Genomic DNA, 22969 nt, shown 5'->3' with positions numbered 1-22969 from the left:
TTTCATACAGAAGGAAACAGAAATGTAAAGCTGGGGAAGTGTCAGAGCTGAGAATGGAACCGGCTTCTAATTCCAAGGCCAGTGCTTTTCCCATTAGAGATATCTCTCTCATTTCAGTGGTTATCTAGAACGAATCTCACACCAACCCTGGCTCCAAAGAAAAGATGAGGAAACACAGCTCTCTCCACTCATCAGGAGGGATGGAGGATTGACTGGTGTGGCATGCTGCCTGCCCAGGGCGTCAGACAGCGGAGGTGATTGGCTTTGCTTAAGCATGTTTTGTTGTCGTGAAAGTGAAGTTCAGCGGTTGAGTGAAATGCTAAGGGAGGGAGAGCCTATACTACAAAAGACATCAATACAGCTTCAAAAACAAAACCTTCATTCAAACAAGATCAGCCAAACTTTCACAAGTGCATCACTTACCAGGATGTTCCCTGGGGCCATGCAGAAGAGGTGTACACACCATGAGGAGGGATAGATGAGTTATCTTCTGCACCACTGTGGAGGGTATATTGAATTACTAAAGTATTCTTCAGGGATAGGATTTTTTTTAAAAAAGGAAAAACCTAATTGGATAGCCCAAAACACGCTAGCTGCGTCACTTGCTGAGAAATGTGTAGCACAGGACGGCATGGACATCCTCCTCCTCTTCTCAGCCTCTATCCCCATACTCCTAAATCCTGCACCAACCTCGTCTTTCCACTCTACCACCAGGAAGCCTGTAGAGCAAGTCACTAGTAGAAGAACAGTGTTGGACTGTTTTGAGTAACATGTCATTCCCTCAAACACAATCTCAAAAAACTAATGTGTCATTTTGTGCCACCTCGCTCCAGCCCCCCGTTTCATCATCACTGTAAAAAGCACCTACAATATCTCAGTTGCTCAGCAGAATTGTTTAAAGAATTCTACGTGGACATTTCAGCTGTCGGAATTGCTTGTTTTGGTTCCATATCTTTGTTCATGCTGCTCTCTCAGCACCCAGTGACTCACTTTACTCTTATTCAACTGGTCAAATCTCGCCTATCCTTCAAGTCCAAATCCTCCTTTTCCATGATGCCTCCCCAACATCTCTAACCAAACTCCCAGGTATCAGATGCCTTTGTCATGGGAACCCACATACCTCATCACCACTCACAGAATCTCAGAGTTGGAGGGACCTCAGAAGTCATCTTGTCTATCCCAAACTTGAAAAAAAGAATCCACATGACAACATACTGAACAAGTGATTATAGAGATTTTGCTCAAAGATCCCCAAAGTGGGGTAACCACTGTTCCCAAAATAGCCCATTGCACTTTTGGTTGTTCTTTGTATCAAGACCAAAATTTAGGGGCAGGTGGGTAGCACAGTGGATAGAAGAACGGCCCTAGAGTCCAGAGGACCTGAGTTCAAATATGGCCTCAGACACTTGCCACTTACTAGCTGAGTGACCCTGGGCAAGTCACTTAACCTTGACTGCCTTCACATACACACACACACACAAACAACTAACTGTGGTTCTTTGAAACTTCCATGCATTATTCCTCATTCCTCCCTCCCTTTGGGGGCAAGCTGAACAGGTCTAATTCCTTTCACATGATAACTCTTTATATAACCGAATACAGTTTTCATGCCCCATCCCTGCTCCATGACTTGGTCTTCTCCAGGCTAAACATACCCAGTTGTTTCAACCAATCTTCCTACAGCATGTACTTAAAGCCCACACTTAGAACTGTCCTCTTCTGGATATACTTGAGCTTATCAATGTCCTTCTTAAAAACGTTAATTGTTAGAAGTGGACACAGTACTGAAGAAGGTGCCTCCTAGAAATGATGCTTCTCTTAAAGCCCAAAATAATAGCTGGTTTTGGCAGCTGAATCACACTGTTGACTTGTATTGCAGTCCATCAAGACTCCCAAATCTGTTCAGACAAATTGCAGTCTCATGATGGTCCCTCTAACTTATATGTGTAAATTTAAAAAAAAAAACAACTCAAGGATAAGATTTTGTTATAGCGTGTCGATTGTTTTGGATGCTAAATCTGTATTAGCTGTTCCTTCCAGGTTTGTGTTATCTTTGAATTGGAGAAAGATGCCATCTATGTCTTTATCCAAACCCCAGGGCATTCCACTGGAGAACTCCTTCCAGGTTGACAAGAAACTATTTGTGACTTTTGAGTCTGGCTTTTCTACTCTTCCAAATCCATCTAATTGTACAATTAAATGTCTGCATCTTTCCATTTTCCCCACAAGAACAGAAATATTTTATCAAATTTTTGCTAATATTTAGGTGAACTGTGTCTACAACATTCCTCCAGCTCCCCCCACCCCCCACTCACACATAGCTGTCAGTCTGGTAAACTTCCACAAAAGAAAACATGGTTAGTTGACATGATCTCTCAGTTATGAAGCCAGGATGGATCCTTCCCTAGATGTCTACCAATTGTTGCTTTGGTATCCCAGCCAAAAATTTCACCAGCAGTCAAGCTCATTGATTTTCAAATTCTTTTTTTAATTGGGACATTTGTCATGAAGCCTTTCTGGATTCTTCCAGCTGCTAGTACCTCCCCCAAACCCCTGCCCTACCGAAATATGTTTATTGTCTGTTTTATGTGTACACATCTCTCCTATAGGCAAGACTGTAAACTCTCTTAAGTCCCCAGCACAATAAGCTCTTTAAAAAATGTTGATCCATACTTAAGTGCACCTAACCTCTGTTCCCAAGTGACAGCTTGCCATTCCTCTTTTAAGCTGTGACCCCCAAATAGCAATCCTGTTCTTGTGAATTAGCTATTTACTTTCCAGATCAGTTTTTCTCTTCTGCATCCCTTGTCTTCACTCACATGGCCACCATTGCCACCATTTCTAACTGAAGACATCACCACTTTTCGCTTGGACTATTACAAAAGTTTCATAACTGGACTCCCAGTTGGGCGCTGCTCCAAATCACCTTTTGCACAGCTGCCAGTCATCTTCTTAAAGAACAAACTTAATCGCATGCCTCTCGTGTTCAAGAAACTCAGTGACTCACTTAGGACAAGGTTCTTAACCTTTTTTGTCTGATAAAGTCTATGGATTTCTTCTCAGTATGTATACAAATATATAGATTATATATTTAACACATACATATATACATGTATATACACATACTCTATATGCACGCATACACATTTTATATAGGATTACAAAGGAAACCAATTACATTGAAATAGGAAGACATTCAGTAAAAACGAGTTCACCAATCCCTGATACAGGATAAAATCAAAACTCCTCAGCCTCGCATTTAAAGCCCCTCACAATCTGGCCTCAGGTGATTTTTTTAGGCTGTTTTGTTCCTCTTCACTTTTTCTATGTTCAACAGAAGAGTTTCCTCGAACTTGACCTCTTCTACCTCTGTGCTTTAGCACAGATTGTCCCCCAGCTTGGGAATGCACTCCTTTCTCACCTCTACCTGTGAGATTTTCTAGTTTCCTTCAAAGCTCAGCAGTTTTGCTATTTTCTTTAGAAAGCCTTTCCTTGTCAATCAATAAGCAATTATTAAATACATACTATGTTCCTGGCACTGTGCTAAGAACTGGAATTGACCATGTGGCCAGAGCCTAATAGTCTTGTGTTTTATCTGCCAGTCAAATACAATGACCCTGAAGGCATTTTCTTTTTATACCTAGTGCCTAGGACTGTCTTACACATAGTAAGTGCTTAACAAATGTTTGCTGGATTAGACTGAATATTGGAGGAATCCAGGTAAGTATACAGATATACACAGATTAAGTAGAACAAAGGAATTTTATTGGGATGAGAACTCAGTATTTGACAAAAACTGTTGGGCAAACTGGAAAGCTGTCTGGCAGAAACTAGGTACAGACCAACATCTCATACCATATGCCAAGATAAAACTCCAAAGCGATACATGGCTTATTGACATAAAGGGTAACATTATAAACAAACCAGAGAAGCAAGGAAATTATCTGCCAGATATATGGATAGAAGAAAAATTCATTACCAAACAAGAGATAGAGAGGATCACAGGAGGTAAAATGAACAATTATTACATAAAATTAAAAAGGTTTTGTACAAACAAAACTAATGGACCTAAAATTGAGAGAAGCAAGTAGATGGGGAAAAAATCTTTGCAGCAAGTTTCTCCGATAAAGGTCTCATTATCTATATATCACATATACAAAATATATGTATATATGGAACTGTTTATATAAGAATAAAAGCTGTAAGTGATAAATGGTCAAAGTATATGAACAGGCATTTTTTTTCAGAGGAAGAAATTCAAGTTATCAATAGTCATACAAAAAATGTTCTAAATTGCTATCAATTCAAGAAATGCCAATTAAAACAATTCTGAGGTTCCATCTCACTTCCATCATATTAGCCAAATTAACAGCAACAAGAAATAGAGGCTGGAAAGGTTGTGAGAAAACAGGTACATTAATGCACTGTTTGGAGCTGCACGCTAATCCAGGAATTCTGAAAAGCAATTTGGAACTATGACCCAATAAGTTATTAAACTGTGAACACTTTTTGACCCAGCAGTGTCAGTATTAAGTGTATACCCTAAAGAGACAAGGAAAAAAAAAAGGACCCATATATACAGCAGCTCTTTATGTGGTACCAAAGAACTGGAAACTGAGAGGGTCTATCAGTTGGGAAATGGATGAACAAGTTGTGGTATTGCCTGTGACGGAATACTATTGTGCTAGAAATGATGGAGATGGTTTCAGAGAAACCTGGGAAGACTTGTATGAACTCGTGTAGAATGGAGAACCAAGAGAACAAATTATACAACATCACTGTGAAGACAACTCTGAGCAACACAATGACTCGTAATTTTGGAGGATTCGCTGTGAAACATGCTACCCAACTCCTGGCCGCGAGGTGAGACGAGTGCAGACCAACTTCTTCTTTGGACACGTCCACTGGGAGAATTTGTTTTGCTTGATTATGCATGTTTGCAACAGGGGCTGTTTTTGTTTCTCAACAGTGGGGGAGGAAGGCAGGAGAAAAGGAAACTGGGTTTCTGTTGGTTGAAAAACATAATTTTTTTCAAGAATGTTAGCAAATGGGGAGAATGGGGAAGACTTCAGAGAAAAGACAGCCTGTGAAATAAGACTTGAAGAACAGATTCTGACAACAGAGATGAAGAAGGTACCCGAAAGGCAAGAAGGAAAAGGTGGCTGAGGGATGGGACCCAGCTGGTGTGAAGGCACAGAGACATTCCCACAAAACGTCATCAGCAGGGCATGTGGTTCATGGTTAAATATCATTTTCTTAAGAGTACAATTCTCTGGAGACCAGAAACTTTTCTAAGCACTGGTTAGAGCTCCTCTACTGCAAATTTATCAAAACTGGACTAACACTGCAGGAAAAGAAGTTTGTCGTGTGTTAAGACCCATAGCCTGGATCATATGGTGTCCCTGGACAGCTGAGCTAGGAAATGACATTTGCCTCTAACAGCCTTGAATGTTCAACTATAAAAAGTCTTTCCGATAGTTTTCAGGCTATGGAGTTCTTGATCTCCTTCCACATGTTGGGAGTTCAGTGATTACAGAAACAGGCACCTTTAAGCAAAAAGTGGAGTTTAGGAAAATTTATAAAAATGGGTTTTTATTTAATTATTGTGCAACTAGGTGATAAGATTCAGAGTGGCACTGGGGAAAGGGTGAATTTGGAGTCAGAGGACATAGGTTTTGAATCCTGGCTCTGCTACACATAGTACTTACCTGTGTGAATTTGGGAGAGCCACAACCTCTCTGGGCCTCAGTTTCCTCAACAGAAATGACAGTGGTGAATGAGATGTTCTCCAATGACTTTTCTGGCTCTAAAATTAAACTCTTCTTACCTCGGCAAGGCCCTTCCAGGATATTATTAAGGAATGCTTCCCTCTGCACTTCCTAGAGTATCATCCTTGTTCTAAACTTTGGAGTGGTCATTACATATACACGAAACATACATGCAATAAAAACTGCATACAAAGATGCAAAGTGGAAGAAATTATCAATGTGAAAGATGGGACCCCAGAATGAATTACCTTGTTTGATATGACTGCTAACACGGTTTCTTACCAGCACTCCTTCAAATTACTCTTCTCTCCTTGATCTTTTCCTCAGTTACTCTAAGTTGTCCTGTCTTCTGGATTCCCAACGTGAGCCTGGAGAGTCACCGTGCCCCCCACAAATGCCTTCCATTCATGCTGTAGCTGAATGCCCACCGAGAGAATTCTGTGGGTGAGTGATGGGCCTGACAGTTTTCTGCTTAAAGCTATGCTGTCTCCAGCTACTAGGCTTAGCTGTGATCTGATGGCCAGATACAACGCTCAGTGGCACCAGCAATCTAGGGTTAAAAGACTCTGTTCTAAGTTGCTACTGTAGGACAGCAAGTTAGATGGGGGGGCTTAGAAAAGCTGTGAGGAGCCCTCGTATGCTCTGGATGCTAACAGGTGGTCCCCACCCTGCTGTGCTCATGACCCCATGTGCAAGGGAAACAAGGAAACACAAGTGCAGCTCAGGGGCACACTGGTACAGTGGCTATTATCTGTCAGAGATGTTAAGTGTTTAGCTACAGTGAGGAAAAAACAAAAGCACACAATGTACTTATAAAACTGAAATGAGCTGTGGGTAAGATCTTTGCTTCCTCCACAGTTTCTAGCCTATTGTCTTTTTTTTTTGGAGGGCGGAGGGCAGGGCAATTGGGGTTAAGTGACTTGCCCAAGGTCACACAGCTAGTTTTGTGCTAAGTGTCTGAGGTCGGATTTGAACTCAGGTCCTCCTGACTCCAGGGCCGGTGCTCTACTTACTGTGCCACCTAGCTGCCCCTCATCTTTCTTTTCTTTTAAGTAATTGGGGTTAAGTAACTTGCTCAAGGTTACACGGCCAGTTATTTCTGGGTGTGGTGCTGAATATCTGAGCCTGGGATTCGATCTCCAGGTCATCCTGACACTGGAGCCAGTGCTCTTACTTGCTGAGCCACCTGGACGCCCCTCATCTTTCTTTTTTAACCATGTTTCTCCTGTGGTTGGTAAAGAAGGAAATCACACTGGCTGTGGAATCAGAGGCTCCTGCTCTCACTTCCTGTGTGATGTCCCTGGGACCTCAGTTTCCTTATCTGTAAAATGCTACAGAACTAAACGAGCTCTAAAGTCTCTACCAATTTAACTTACAACCCTGTAACTCTGTAACCTGCTTTTCTTGTCTTTGGTTTATATCGTCCTCAATCCTGTGTTCTTGATATAAATAAATGCATAGATAACATTAATTTCATAATCCCCAGCCTCCTACCCTACCAGCACCTTTAAACTCATAGTACTCAGCATCTGGGGTACACTCTCCCTATGCAACCATGCTTTCAGCTAATAAAGTGTCATCCAGTAAAACGAACACTTTGGTAGATGGGCACAGAGGGCACCATACGTGAGGATTCACATTAATAAGACATGCAAAGAGGCACTAGCTTAGCCCTAAAGCCATTTCCACGCCATGCTGCCTACGCTCGAGTTCTCTTCCTCTTGCCCAGCCCCCAGCTGCCATGCCACTTTCTGGCGGCTTCCCTTCTTCACCTTTCTCAGCTCTAGCCAGCTTGCCTGCGTCATTTTCCCTATCAGAACACACTTCTTGAAGGCAGTGACTGTCTTTCCTGCTTTCTATTTGTGTTCCTCTTGCTTAGCAGTGTCTTAACATAATAAGCACGGAAGTGCTTGTTCATTCATTCACTGAGGACACCAGAAAGCCGAGAAAGCTGCCTGTCTGCCTCAAAGCCAGCCTCGCAGACTCCGCTGCACACCCATCCCTCGAGGGGGTGTCACACGTGGGAATGAAGGAGAAGGATAAAGCATGGAACCAATCAGACTTGGGACACTGACAAATGAGACAGAAGGGAACAGGCAGGGCTCGCCTCCACATACCAACAACATTTTGTTTTTGGTCGAGATGGTGATCACTTCCCAATAGCATGGGGACTACTTCCTCCCACTCACTTCTAGTTATTAGGGGCTGCTTGTATGGGTCACTGAATTATCTAAAACCCCTTGCTTTCTGCTGCTCTTTCTCACATCCTCTTTGGTCATTTCAATTACCTATACTCTCTTTGTTGGGTAATACATACAGCTAACTGTAAAGAAAAAAAAATTCTTTTTTAACAAGAATTAATGCTACCAGCAATTAAGTGACATTAACTATATCACTTTCACTTGAGCAAAACTCAAATAAGACCAAAATATTTGCTCTTTTTTTTTGGGGGGGGGAGGTTGAGATGCTTAATTCACTGTGATGACAAACTACACAAAATTACAAGCAATGCTTAAATAACAAATGCAGGTCTTCCAACCTCCATCTTCTCCACAGGGCTATAAACATTATTAAATTTTATTAACAAAAAACTTTGTACATTTCTTTTAATACATTGGAATTTTACATCTAAGTAAAATAACAGCACATTCAAATTTTACCATTTATACAAATTGTTACAGAATAACAATCAGTGGGCTAAGTAAAATAAACCACACTGATTTGCTTTTGTAAAGTATCTACAAAAATGATTTGACAATTTCTTTAAAATCCCCCTGAACATATAAAAATAAATTAATTTTTACTTTTTCAATTAAATCTACCAATTAGAAATATTACAAATCAAAATATCAATGTTTTCTTATTAATTTTTCACAATACAAAACAGATTCACAAAACCTTATTTACAGAAATGAGGTAAGAACTGTGCAATGTTTAACCAAGAGACATATTGCAGAATTAACATGTTCTTCCAGCTAAGTACACAGTGGAGGTCTAATTACAGCTGGGTCTTTTCCACTAATAATTCACACATTTAAGTACAGATCAGTGGTTATTGCCCCAATTGTTTAATTTCTACTCTGCCTTACTGTCACACCAGGAGCTTCGCTACCCTAAGTGGAAGTGTCGTAATACAAGTTTTACCTGTTTTAAACACTGTGGTGCTTCAATCACCGGCAGTAATGGGAAGCAGTTAAACAAAACCCATCTTTTTGACACGTCCACTTTCTTTTGTGGTGACTCATTAGTGGAAAAACACCCAGGTAATAGTTTTGCCTGAGCTATCTACAGTGGCATAGAAAGTTTTAATAAAGGCAGAACCAGAGGAAAGGCTGCTGGACGTTCCAAACTCCCACTGCTTACGAGGACTGCCCACAGTGCAAGCTCAGCTGTCTTGAGCCATTTTCAACACAATGGAGGTACTTCCAGGCACTTGGTCGAGGCCAAACATGACCAGCACTTTCCAGAGTGGCCTTCTCTTATGGAAAGGGTTCTTTCTATATGAATTGATCTAGTTTACCCAGCAGCCTAAAACTTGCTTAAGGTTAATAGCTTTGTGTTACAAAATAAGTCAGTACCAACTCTAAGGTAAAAGTATTTAGCAGTAGACATTACCATCATAACTTGATTAACAATACAGATCAAGTCCCATTAAAAAGGAAATCTCCCTAACAAAAAGATTGCCCAAGTCCCAGCTGATGACCCATTTATTTCAAGCAATTTTCAATACAATAAAATTCCAGTACAAGAAAATATTCTGGACAGTCCCTCAGATTGTGTTAACAGGATTTGACCTGCAGTCAAGCATATCTAGCCACAGCAAAAGATCATGGTTTTGTTGTTTCTTTTTTCTTTTCAATTTATGTATTAAAAATCAAGTAATTTATCATTGGAATAAGTCTTCCTTCGGTTTTGCTATTTATAAGTCCAATTTTTAACGAAAAATAGTGCACCAACACTCTATTTCTCTTTATGGTCGATGCACTCATTGCATGTATGTTGCTGCATTGACAAAAATAATGAGTTGCTGAACTTTCCTTCAAAGTTCATGAAATCTTGGGGAAGGAGGGGAGGAGAGTTCCATTTCAGTGCAACAAAGCAACAAGGAAGTAAGTCAAAGCGTCAGAAGAATGTCCTCATGACAAACAATCCTTTGCTGTGCAGTTAGCTCCTTGTTGCTTTCTTCATAGTTGCAGAAAGGAGGGCTGCAATAGCAGCCATAAGAAGTGCTAAAACAGCAGGATAAGGAGTTTCCAAAATGTTTCTATGGGTCAACTTTTCTCTTGTGCAACAGGCCCAGTTTTATCATTAAGTCTCTGCAATTAAAATTCAAAATATTTTAAATCAAAGTTGGCAAATCAATTTTGGGCAAACACAACATCCTAAGTCATGATCAGCGCCACAGTAACATAAAATATGATTTAAGATAAGGCAGACAGTTCTTTTCTGGAGCGCCAATAGTCTCTGGAGGTGGGATACTCTAAACTTTATATATAAAAGCAAAATGAAACTGAGCAGCATATCGACAGAATATTTAACTCCTCTTATTTTTCCAGGGATGCTATTTTTACGAGGCAGGAAAGAGAACTCTTTTCTATGATTATACTAATTAAATATCTCCAGTTATTCTAGGCTCTTGGCCTTCTTCCTCTCACATCTGTATTTCTCCAAAGCTGCCCTAAATGTAATAATGTCACCCATATCCTCATCAAGGCTTCATTTCTTCTCCATTCCTGGTCTCTGTTAACCAAAAGATACATTTATATTGCTGTATAATCCAATGTTAGTTGACTTGTAACTTCACCTCATCAGTCTGGCAACAACTTGTGTTTGAAGAACTGGGAAGGAAGACACAAAACTATTCAAAAATCAATATAGAACTACTGAAATTCAAAGAATCAGCAAAATAGTAAAGCTGTGACTCAGTCCATGAGAATGACAGTTATTTTAAAATTAAGACAGGGAATGTTCTTAAAAACAGTGGGGCAAATAAAAACTCTAGACTTGGTCAATCAGACAATGAATTACAAACGTGAGGTTGGCTATGGATATTCAGTTAAACACATGCTGAATGAGGCCAAGGGAAATGCCTGGTCTAAAAACAAGCCCCTGACCTTCCTCAGTGCCTCCCTTAGGCTCCCTCTCCACTCCCAACACCCCTGGCCTAAAGTCTGCTCTCATCTGGAGCTGGGCTTATTAGCACTTTACCCTTGGCCAGATTCATGCTTGGCCAACTGTAGGTGAAATGTTCTATGACATGAAAGCTCTGCTAGCCTGCTTTCCATCACCATGTTTTCTTTTACACCTTCTCAACCTTGAGTATTACCTCAATCAGGTGTTTTTAGACTAGAACTTGCATGAAAATTTCAAGTGAGAAAAAGAGAGGTAAAGAAATTCATAAAATTTATTCTAGCACGTGACTGGGATTTATTTACTTTTCTAGCAGGAGAATACTCAAATTAAAAGAGAATTCAAGAACAAATTTTGGCATAAGTTATAATCCTTTATTTTAAAGCAGAAAGTTTTAAGTTAAATTTAAATTCAAGTAACAGAATTACACAAAGCAGGGAGTTTTGGGGTTTTCTCTGAAACATCTAAGTAGCCATTTAACAACTTGTTAAAATATATTTTTCTGTTCTTTTTTTCCTCAAAAAGAAATATTCTCTAAATCTGTGTGCAAGTATAGACTGATATAATTAGAAAGTGCATAATAAAGTTGGTTTAGTTACTTTGTTTTTTTTTTCCCCAGTTGCTAAGACAACTGGTTTAAAAAATAATTATCAGGGGAACTTTTTACACAAATAAAAACAAAGGTTAGTGAGATCAAAGTTGGTGGGGAAAAGTACTAGATTTGGATATGAGGAATGGGGTTCTCTGGCAGCTGACTTTGCTGCTCAGTGGGCCCCAGATGACTCATCTATAAGGTGAGCGCTTTCCCTTGTTCACTTCTAGCTCAAAATTCAATGATAACGAGATCTAATAATTTTACCAATACCTTTGTAATACATGTAGCATAATAAAGTCTACTTACTGTTACTTTCTGATTTGTATTATCCCCATGAATGGTGAGGAATGGGTTGGTGGTTGATGGATGAAGCGGGGGTGCCTGGGTGCCTGCCAGGAGGTTATTGATGGGTATTTGTGATGGGCCTGGGAGCTGTAGCTGCTGCAGGTCAGGCTGGTGGTGGTGCTGCTGGTGGTGCTGCTGCTGCACTAATTGATAAAGGAGGGCCTGGTGTTGTTCCTAAGGAAAGACAGAGGGAAGGGGTTGGAGGACAAATAGGAACAGGGGCTGCAATGAATTCCTAATCGCTCATGTAAGACTGGGCCCTCAGCACACGCTTCCCTCTTTAAGTGATACCGTACTTGGAGTCTACTCTTAGATATTTATAAATGTTATTTTTAAATTCACAGGGAAGGGATGCCGTGCTACCTTATCTGATGGGAAAATACTCTCAAAAATAACCCTTTTTCCTAACAAAGTGAATTCACAGAAAACTTACTAATTAAATAAACATACTTTCCTAGATAAGTATTTACAGTTCCAATAGTACCCCAGAGCTAATTGTTTTCTTGATTTGGCCATATGAAAATTCTCTATAGCAAAAATTTTCCCACAATCAAAGAAACAACCAATTATGTCTAAGATGTTTGTAATGACAACAGGAATTATATACCCCTAAAGTCTTGGCTTAACAAGGAAAACAGAATTTAAATGCTTTCAGTCCTAGCCCTAGAAGTCACTTTACACTCAACAATATTTACCAAGCACTTGCTTTACAGCAGAAAACTTAAGGTAATTCAATGTGGGTTGGAAATGTAATATCTACTAATTACAGTAACTCTTGATTAAACAGAATGCTCAATTAACCAGTTTATTGTATATTACTTTCAAGAGAAAGGATGTAAGAGCCAAGAACGTAAGATCCCCAACCCTTCTCTCCCTCACTCCTGGCCAAAGCACGACCTTCAAAAATAAACTATACTATACAGTAAGAACCAATATTCAAGGCTAATGATCACAGAGGCCTACAATATCCTCAATCAAAGAAATCTTTTGCTATTTATACTATATAAAAATCATTTTGAGCATTTCTCTAATTATAAAGTCAGGAAACAGACTTTCACATTTCAGAAAAGTTTTTAACACTTAGGACTGGAAACCAAAATTTTTTTTTCTGGTTAATTCTAAACTAAAAAGAGAACTTAATTAAGCAGAGCATTCCATCAACTTTCTAGTTATTTGATGTTTTACTAAAATAAAAATCCACTCCAGGTAGCCCAGGACTTTGCTAGATGTCAGGGGAAAGTATTTTTATACTGAAACGTATCAAGACTAATCCACAGAACAAAAAAAAACCCGTTTATTTTAGATCTTTGATTGTTTCTAAACTAAGCTTATCAAATATATCTATCTAGGGCGAGGCTTTTATTGACATATTAGTAATCTAAAAAAAACTGATGCACTATAAAAATCTGTTGCATAAGTATTAAAACAAATTCATGACAAAAGAAATGAAGAACTTACAGATGTAAGTTGCTGAGAATTCAACAATTGTTGAAACTGCTGCTGATGCAGAAGTAGTTGTCTTTGCTGATCAGACAATAAGCCTAGTCCAGAGGCACTGAAAAGTAATGATTGAAATTCTGACTTTCCTCCATATAATTTTGTGGTTCATTTTTTTAGAATTAAAGTATATTCATTTGAAATTTTAATGCAGAGACAAAACCAAAAGAAGGACACTGGGGTAGGAGCAAAAACTTCTCTCTTCACTTGTTCTGAAGTCAACACATCTACAAATTCTCATTCAATCCTATCGACATTCACTCACATCTCTACTCCCATGAATTTTTAAAAAATGAGTGCTAGCTTATTCTACAGAATTTTACAGACTCACACTCAATATTTTAACACACATACTCTTAAGTTATCCAAGGACAGTTTGTTTAAAAATTCACCAACATTTTAACTGCATTTTTTTAAACAAAGAAAACCAAATGCAAATAGCATTCAATACCTTAAGTTTTCAAGGAAGAGAAGAGAGTTTAAAACTTTTTAAAAATTATACAAATTTTTAAACGTTTGCTTAGGATATACTAATTCCCAAAACCTATTTACCCACTTATTTCAAGTAATATTCAACATAAGAGAATTATGCTAAGTTATCTGGCCATTCCCTTGATATTCATAATATATTTGACTTGTATTCTAAAATTTAAATTTTATATCTTAATTCTTAAAAGGTATTCAAATGCATACACAATTTTCTTTTTAAAAGACTTAACTATTCAAGGAGTAACTGACTCCATCATGACATTACTTCTCTCCAGAATTTATAAATTTCACCAAATGACATAAAAATACAGATAATGATGTGGGGCAGTAGTACTTTTCACTAATTAATTTGTTTTGAAAATGCTGTATATATCTTAAGCACAAAGAATTCATTTTTAAAAACCATATTAAAGAAAAAATGGGGGCGGGGGAAGGCCCAAGTTTTCCTCTAAGAGCCTGAGACACATTAAAGCGGCACTGCAACAAGAGGCCGGCGCCGTCTCTGCTGGCTTCTTACCTGTTGTTCAGCGTTGTGGGCAGTGGATGGGCTGCATTAGGTGGCACAGTCGTGTGAGTAAGGGAAGGAGGGTTCTGCGATATTGTGACAGGGGTCTGAATGACGCCGTTTAAAGCTCCTACAATTCCATTGATTGCCAGTTGGTTACCTGGCAGAGCTCCAATTATTCCACCCACTGCAGGCACCGCAGGAATGGTGGATGTTACAGTCTGCATGCCGCCAGCGAGCGCCCCCACGGTCACCCCATTGACCTGCTGAACTCCAGCCACTCCTGAGCCTTGTTGAGCCGGACTCTGCCCAGCAGGAGGCGGAGTAGAGAGGGCTGAGGAACTGCTGGTGCTTTGTCCACTGGAGGTTAAGTCCTAACGTAGGAAAACAGAAAGCTGAATGGCAAAGAGCTTGGCAGAACAAATCTGGTCAATGATTTTTTGGAAGAGTTTAGCATAAAGATTGGAGATGACATACAGCTATATACATATAGCAGAAAAAAATACGCCAAATTACCTGATTTAGTGCAGGCAGAGAACTATCAGGTAAAAAGCTGTTTCCTAGATGGGGACTCTTACTGCTGTTTAAGGAATCTGTGGTCAGAGCTAATAAAAAAAAATAACAAAACCAGATATTTTTGTTAAACTACCAACAAAATGGCAGTTCCAAATGCCTTATGATATTGATGACCTGATAAATATACAACTAAAGTAAGAGCTCACACTAAAGCTAAATGATCAACAACTGCCAAGTTAAACAAGGAAAAAAAATCCAACAAACTAAAATCTATCTACTGCAGGAAATAGATATGCATGCATAACTAAGGGAAAGGGCTCATAGGATAATCCCCAATGAAGACACTCCCTCCACCAAAGCAAGTTGGTACCACTTTGGCAACCAACAGAGAAGTGTCAAGCAAAGTGCCAAATTCCCACACTCCCAAGCCCAAGGAATTGGACAGAGTTTAATGAAATAGATTCAATTCAATGTAGTTTTAATATGTAACCTGCAGGGATCTGATACTATTTGAGGTTGATACCACTGGGCTGGAGCACTGGGAGGGGAGGTTCAAGGCCCTGCACAGTCAGAGGCAGGACTGGAACCCAGATCTTCTAGTTCCAAGGCCAGCTGGCAACCAGCTCTTCTCTCTGATTCTCTCTTTCTCCCTCACACCTCCCCTTACCCCCCAATTCTCTCTCTCTGTCCCAGTATGTAAATACGTATATACATATCCACATCCCAGTTGCTAGACAGCAAGGAGGGGAAATTTTGAGAGTACAGTAAACATTCCTTACATACACAGAAAAATAATTTTTCTTACCAGTTTGTGCCGGAAATGCATGGACTTGATGTGATGGACTAGGATTGGTGGTCAGGGTAGGAAAGGGGACAGAGAGCTGAGCATTCAGCAACTGAAGACGCTCCTTTTTTGCTGTCAAGTTTTTAATCTGTTCCTCCAGTCTTCGATTTTCAACTTGAAGTTGGTGTAAGGACTTCAGCATTCCTAGAACTAGTCATCAAATGGCTCATGAGTGGACTGACTTTTAGAAGTTCAAGCCACTTTATAAGAAAACCCCCCACACGAGCTCTGTGAAACTATTCATATCACACCTGGCTCTGCCCTGGTCCTTGCCAATATGCACATGCTTCCATGTGGTTCTCACTGCTGTCTGTGACCACAGTATTTTGTACTCTGCTCTTTTCACGTCAAAGGTTATGCACAAGTTTCCCTGGATGGACCGATGGCATAATGCTTGTCATTTGTAATAGACAGAGGGTAGTCTATCATGTTAATATCGCATGGTTTGCTTAGCCATTCCTCTATTGTTGGGTATATAGATTGATTCCAATTTTTCAATATTATAAACAGTACTACTATGAATATTTCTGATCACCTTCCCCTCTTTGGAATTACTGCTTTGGGGTATATTCTGAGCGAATAACTTTTAGAAGCATGTCCATACTTTATTTCATTATTTGAAAACCTAAAAATATTCCACCACTTCACGTATATTAATTATTGTAAAAGTCAAGCATTAAAGATGTCAATAATTCTAGTTCTATGTAAAATACATAATGGTAAATAAAACAAGATGGTTGGAACCTGTTGTGCATTTTGTCTAAATTATTTGAGGCTGGAGTGAAGAAAAATGCATTTTATTTCTGGATGCCTACTTTATATTTCTATGAATATAAACACACCTTTGAAAGAATGGGAACTACGCCTAGCCCAGTCCCAAAGGGCTTTACATATTATTCACAATCAAAATAGAAATGTTGAAAGATAAAAGAGTTTAAATAAAAATAAAAACTGGCTTTCATATACACATGATTTTTCATCAAGGCAACATTTAAAAACAAAATTTACTTGTCAAAGAACAAAATCCTCTACCACAAACACAGTATACCAATTTATTTATTTATTTTAAATTAATTTGTATTACTCTATATACCTGGCTGGGGGCCTCATACTCCAGCTGCTACCAATGTTGATCTCCGGATCACCCAGCAGGGAGCACTGTGTATGCACTGCACCACCACCCTTTAGAGATAAAGTGCATCCTACTCTAAATTGTCAGCTTCAACCCTACCCATTACCTCAAATTCTGTCTCAATTCCAGAACTTGTATCTCCCAATTGGCAACCCAGAGAGTGCTGCTGCTGCACCACAGTGATGGCCACTTTTAAATTTCTATGTATTAAAAAGTTGTATTTGTTTAATGTGACCTCTGGGCCTATTCCAGACACAACTCTACTGGTATAGGCACATCTGGTCATTTCCCAAGGATTTAACTTTTATCCCTCCTCTTCAAGAACATACAAAGGAACCCTCAGTGTGCCCAAATGAGATGCAATAAGACTAAGCTAAACCTGTCCTCCAGCTATCATGTTTAAAGGATTATCCCGGCATGAATTTCCTCACAATTAGCATTTTTGTCAGGATACCATTCATAAAAAATACCAACTAGATAGCACTTGGCTCACTAACACCAAGCAAGATAGCTTTTTCAATGAAACAAAGCAAAGAAGGTTTATATCCTTCCCAAAATCATGAAACTTCATTCTAATTTTTTTCTTTAAATCTATGCATACAACTCTGTCTTCTCAGTTAAAAACCATCTGAGATATTTTTTTTTTCTGCATCATTAACTTGTGGGCCCTGATTAATAACAGAAATTGAAAAAATGCTAAAAATGCTGACCATACTTGGAAAAAGGCCTTACATGAACTTCCCAAAAGACAGGTTATTTCTTCTTAAAATAATAAAGCTAAGATACAGTCATTGCAGTTTAAAACACAAGAATGGAGAACTAAAAAAGAGTCAATAATCAGTATTTAATAAAACAATTTATTTAGTAGTGCACATGCAATTTATTAAACCCTTTAGCAGCTATAGCTTCAGACAGAGTAGCCTATTCAAATAAAAGGAAAGGAATACTTACTGTCACTAGGGGTGCCCTGTTCTAGCAAAAACTGCTGTCCTTCACTCCACTGCCGCTCCAAAAGCTGCTCTATGCTGGCTGCTACTGGGGGCAGATTTTCCAAACTGCTGTTGCCTGATTGATCATAGCGAATCTGCAAGCTGCTTACAGGGGAGCTGTTGAAAATATAATAATTCAAAAATTAAAAACAAGGGAAATACTTGCAAAAAAGGGTCCACTTACCTTGTTTCATTTAACCTCTTATGTCTATACATCTATACTTCTCCAGTATTTAGCTGCTTACCCTAAATGTCTGAGACAAAATCTAACCCAAAACTTAACAGCAAATATTGTTCCTTCAAATTTAACATGTTTGATATATTTGGAAATTAACTAAATACCATTCCAATATAAGCTTACATAAATACAGCATATAATCTCTGAAATGTGCTGCAAAAAAACCCCAAACCAAACAAAAAAGCTGAATCCTTATAACTTGTACAGCCCTTTGATCAAGTCTATTCAGCATAATGGGAAAGACCAAAATATTTTCCAGTTTAGTTTCAACTTCTGTATGCTTAAAAAGAATTTATTCATCTATCTGATCAAATTCTACTCTTGATGGATAAAAATCCAGGGATTTCATAGCTAGAAGTGCTTGAGTTAAGAAATATGTACATGTATCCAGAATACTTTTTTAAAACTCAATAACTTTTAAAAAAAATCATAATGGTTAATGTGAAGAATTAAACCATTCAAATATCATACAAACTTGCAAATATTATCAAAACAAAGCAAAAAAAGCCTTATGGCAGTTTAGAAGTCTCCCTTAATTCACATTTTAAATGCTGGGCTACTTTTTATATTAGACATGAATAAAAAGTACCAGATTTTAGGTGTGTTTTTAGATGAATTTTTGTTGTTTTTCTGTAAAAGAATCCAAAACACCAAAACAATTTTAATCTCTGGAGTAACGAATGATATTTCTACAATTTATAAAGTATACATTTCAGATGGTAATTAACTTTAAATAAACATTAAGCTGTAAATGAAATATTTAACATTTCTACAAAACTAGATTAGTGTGAAGGTAGAAAGACTTTTTAAAAAATAATTTCCAAGATCCAATTTATATGAGTCATTTTAATGTTTAGCAAAAGAGAGAGAGAGACAGAGAGAGAGAGAGAGAGAGAGAGAGAGAGAGAGAGAGAGAGATGGCAGTAAGTATGCCAAACCAGACTACTTTCATTATGTCCCTGAGATTTAAGAGAAGGGGAACTCACAATGTACCAAAAAGAAACTTTTTAACTTTATTACCTAACCATATATAGCTAACTAGAAAAACTAGAAGGGCTAGGCATGCATGAAGACAAGATGGAGCATAGATTTTAAAAGATGGGAAAGAGTCTCAAGGTTCATGGAGACTAACGCCCCCATTTTTATGTAAGAAGAAAATGAAGCACAAGGAGGAAGGGGATTTGCCCAAGGTCGCACAGACTTTAAATTTGGTTCTCTTCGGATGAAAATCTGTTTTTAGAAAATGGAAATATACTCTCCATCTAAAGGATCATGGAGATAGGAAATGTCTTTCAATTTTTAACCTTATAAACAAATAATTCCCACAACAAATCAATTTTTTAAAATACATTAAAATTTTGAGTCAAAGGTAATACTCCTAACTTTAGCAATAATCCTAGAGGTGAGACGAAGCAGATCAACTAGCCACTGCACATATAAATTTCCTAATTTCAAAGGAAAAAACTACAGTGGGTCTAACTGAGCAAAGCAAATTACTTGAAAATAAATATGGACTACAATGCTAAAAAAGTAATACTAAAATTTACCAGACTTACTGAAGTGTTTCTAAAAAGAAGAAATTTCAAGAGTTGAAAACATTTGAGGACGTGACATATCCAAGAAAACTTAGGAAAAATAAATGACATTTAAGATCTAAGACATCTAAGATCTTAGAATGCATTTTCTTCACAATAGCCCTATGAGGGAGGTGTATCCTAAACATAATTTAATCCCCACCATTTTATAAATGGTGAGGGTTTAAGGGCCTTGCCAATGATCATGTCACTAGTAATTCACAGATAATAAAGTAGTATGACTGTCCTAAGTATTTCACTGCAAGTTTATGCTGCAAAATTAATAAGGTTTGATGTTACAAATTTTTGGATTACAGTTTGACATTACAGGAAAATTACGATTTCCCTCACATCTAAGTCTTAATTAAAATTTCATTTATAAGCTGATGCATGGTAGACAGGGATACCTATCTGGGGTGGATTCTGAGATTCCCCTCTACTCCTAAGATTAGTCAGAAAGGAGATAAGGAGAAAGAGGTTAAGGTCAGAGGAGCTGCAAAATTATTGAGGTAAGTCATTCAAGTACTTTCTGAATTGAAGGGGGCTACTCAAACTTGTTCCACACATCTCAAAGCCTTAATTTTTCTGTCTTTTTTCATGGATGAACTAAAAAATTAAAACATTTTCTAACTCCTTAAAAAAAAAAGGAGAAAACCTGAGCACATTTATTTATGACAAATACTCTGAGGTTATTGAAATGACTAAGATTTATGTTTTAATTCACATTTCTCATTAAAAGGATTAAGAGAGAAAAGTAGCAAGCAATATAGGTCTTTAAAGAGCAGGTTATAGGTTGAGTCCTACTAGGTACATTTTTTTTTTTGCTACAAAATAACAACACATACAGAATTACTAAGCTTATTCCTTCAATTCTATAAAATATCAGAAATTACACAGTTTCCTTTATTATGGCAGCTAGTTGGTAGCTTTTATAACAGGGGGTGGGAAGTTGTGATACACACACATACATACATACATACATACATACACACACACAGAGTAGATGGCTATATCTAGAATTTCCCTTTTCCTCCAAAAACTAACTCAATTTTCACTTCCTCTTGCCCACTAAGTACAAGTCATTTGATGAAGCAGAGTAGGAACATAGTCCGACTTTACTTATTGAAAGTGTTGGAGTTTTAGCAATATTTAGTTGGAATTTTAAGCTGAGTCTCAAGGGACAAATATTTGACCCTAAAATTAAAAAGTAGTATAGATTCTCAGATAACCACTAAAATTGTAGCAGAAAAGGTGTCACACTTGTACCACTATGATATAAAATCCCACTGTGGGCAGGCTGCACCTATAAAGACAATGGAAATATCTACATGACTGAGATCACAGAGCCATTGGAGAGCTATGGCAGAGAACCTAGAGAATTTTAAATCTTCTCACAGGGCTGGAAAGAACCTTAGAGATTAACTATCATCGTAAATAAACCTGGTGTAGACTACTCCCTAAGAATGTTTTTCCTCCTCATATTTTTAAATACAATAAAACTTTATGTAAAAATGCAAAAAAAAAAAAAATCTTAGCTCCCAGACCAGACAGAAACAGGTGGCCAGCTACCCTTAGTTCAAAGGCTCTAGTTTGCTGACCACTCATCTAATCCAACACCATCATTTTACAGATGAGATAATGGAGGCCCAAAAAGTCACTGTCATTAGCTGTTAGTTACAGAAGAAGGAATATAACCCAGCTGTTCCAACATAGTGGCTAGTAAAAGTAGTTAGCATTTAGACAGTGCTTTAAGCTTTACAAAACATTTTACAAATATTATTTCATTTGATCTTCACAACAAGCTTGGGGGGTGGGTGCTATTATCTCCAATTTACAAATGAGGAAACAGAGGTAGAGTTTAAGTGACTTGCCCAGGGTCACACAGTGCCTGAGACTGGATTGGAACTTAAGTTTTAATTACTGTACCATCTACAACTACATCAAGTATAGTATTTTTATCACTCCTATTTTTTTCCCCTCTCCTTTAGTCTGGACTTGTCATTTTTTTGGTGGAGGATGATCATTGTGAGGAAATTCCCTCCATTAAAAGCAGGCAGGTGACTATTCTGTAATACAAGAGCCTTACAATCACCAGGGATCATACAGCAAGTGAGAGGCAAGACATGGGCCCAGTTCTTCTTGATTCTGAAACCAAGCAGCCTCTAATACAGAGATTCTAAATATTTAATAATATAAAGATTTTTCAGGATTTCCAAGCAAGTTCTAGGATATAAGAGATAACCTTACATATTTATGTGAAACACTTTACACAAAGTATACCAGAGAATTTCATAAATTTTTTATTTGAAAATCTGTACCTTCTGATAAACATTACACAATATATTAACATTAAGCAAATCAAGGTGATTTGGGTTAAAAACAAATATCTGTATCTGAACAGGGTCAAGTGCTTCAATCAGAAATTTATTTTAAAATCAATTTTCCTCTGTAATATCTTAGTTTTACTCTGTAAAAGAAAAAAATTCAATTTCCAAAAAAAGTCTTCTCGGTTGTTACTTTAGTGTAATAAGTGATTTTTTTCTTACAAACTACACATTTTATAACAGAAACAAGTAATTGAAAAACCTGAAAGATATCATCACATAAGAATGAGAAAAACAGGCAAACTTTAGCAATTATAAGCTTAAGAGAAGGTATTCCTTTTAACTTGTAAACATAATCATATGTGTGTAAATTAACATCCACATAAATTTAAAACCACTTTTCTTGTCTTTCTGGACATGCCGTTTATCGACATAATTCTTTATGGTCTCACATATATATATGCTACTGATAAGAGATACAAAAGTTTCCAGACCTCGGAATGTTTCTTTTGCCTTCCCCCTAACAGTGTAAATAATGCTTACCGTGGTGAGAGACTTCCTCTGGGTGAGCTTCCCCTGCCAACAAGGCTGCGGCTATTGTCTCCAAGATCTGGATCTGCAGTGTAAATATTTCATAGCTGATAAAGTAACTCTCACTAGATAAGAGCTGCTGCTCTGATTTTCCCCTAAAACATACATTAGACCTTAAGCACTATCTCTACAGTCACTACGAAGGTAAAAGACCTAATATGTTGCTAGTTTAGAATTGCTGAACTGTAGCGTGTAAGGCGTTGTCCCTACACGTTTCTGTGGGTGGAGAAGGCCATGGATTATGTTCAGTTCTTTCATTCCTTTCAATTTTACAGCACGGAAGCGTGGTTTGCATTTGCAGTACCCTCCCCTCAGCCACTTTTAATTTCTACGGTGAAAGTAATGAATCACAGCTGTGGACAGCTCATCTGTATGCTTATCACAGCAAATCCTGATGCTTTGTATTTTTTAACACTTTGCATCCCAAGACAA

At 38.0% G+C, this 22969-nt stretch overlaps 1 protein-coding gene across 1 annotated transcript in view; it reads right to left on the bottom strand.

Moving 5' to 3' along the window:
- Nucleotides 1-8280: 8280 nt before the first annotated feature.
- The window catches only part of MLLT10 (MLLT10 histone lysine methyltransferase DOT1L cofactor), a 235757-nt gene continuing 221068 nt past the window's right edge, over nucleotides 8281-22969 (bottom strand). Inside the window, exons 14-21 of the mRNA XM_069086119.1 lie at nucleotides 22490-22562; nucleotides 17773-17927; nucleotides 15651-15839; nucleotides 14846-14934; nucleotides 14342-14703; nucleotides 13297-13393; nucleotides 11800-12012; nucleotides 8281-10084 (exon numbers count right to left, since the gene is read on the bottom strand). Of these exons, the coding sequence (XP_068942220.1) occupies nucleotides 10040-10084; nucleotides 11800-12012; nucleotides 13297-13393; nucleotides 14342-14703; nucleotides 14846-14934; nucleotides 15651-15839; nucleotides 17773-17927; nucleotides 22490-22562 (1223 nt within the window). The 3' untranslated portion in view covers nucleotides 8281-10039. The remainder of the gene's footprint in view (nucleotides 10085-11799; nucleotides 12013-13296; nucleotides 13394-14341; nucleotides 14704-14845; nucleotides 14935-15650; nucleotides 15840-17772; nucleotides 17928-22489; nucleotides 22563-22969) is intronic.

The sequence above is a fragment of the Petaurus breviceps genome, unplaced genomic scaffold, assembly GCF_028583685.1.
Source record: "Petaurus breviceps papuanus isolate PSGF00001 unplaced genomic scaffold, PetGlider_PUasm1.0 178, whole genome shotgun sequence".
Taxonomy (NCBI): Eukaryota; Metazoa; Chordata; class Mammalia; order Diprotodontia; family Petauridae; genus Petaurus; species Petaurus breviceps.
This window is presented reverse-complemented; position numbering and strand designations above follow the sequence as displayed.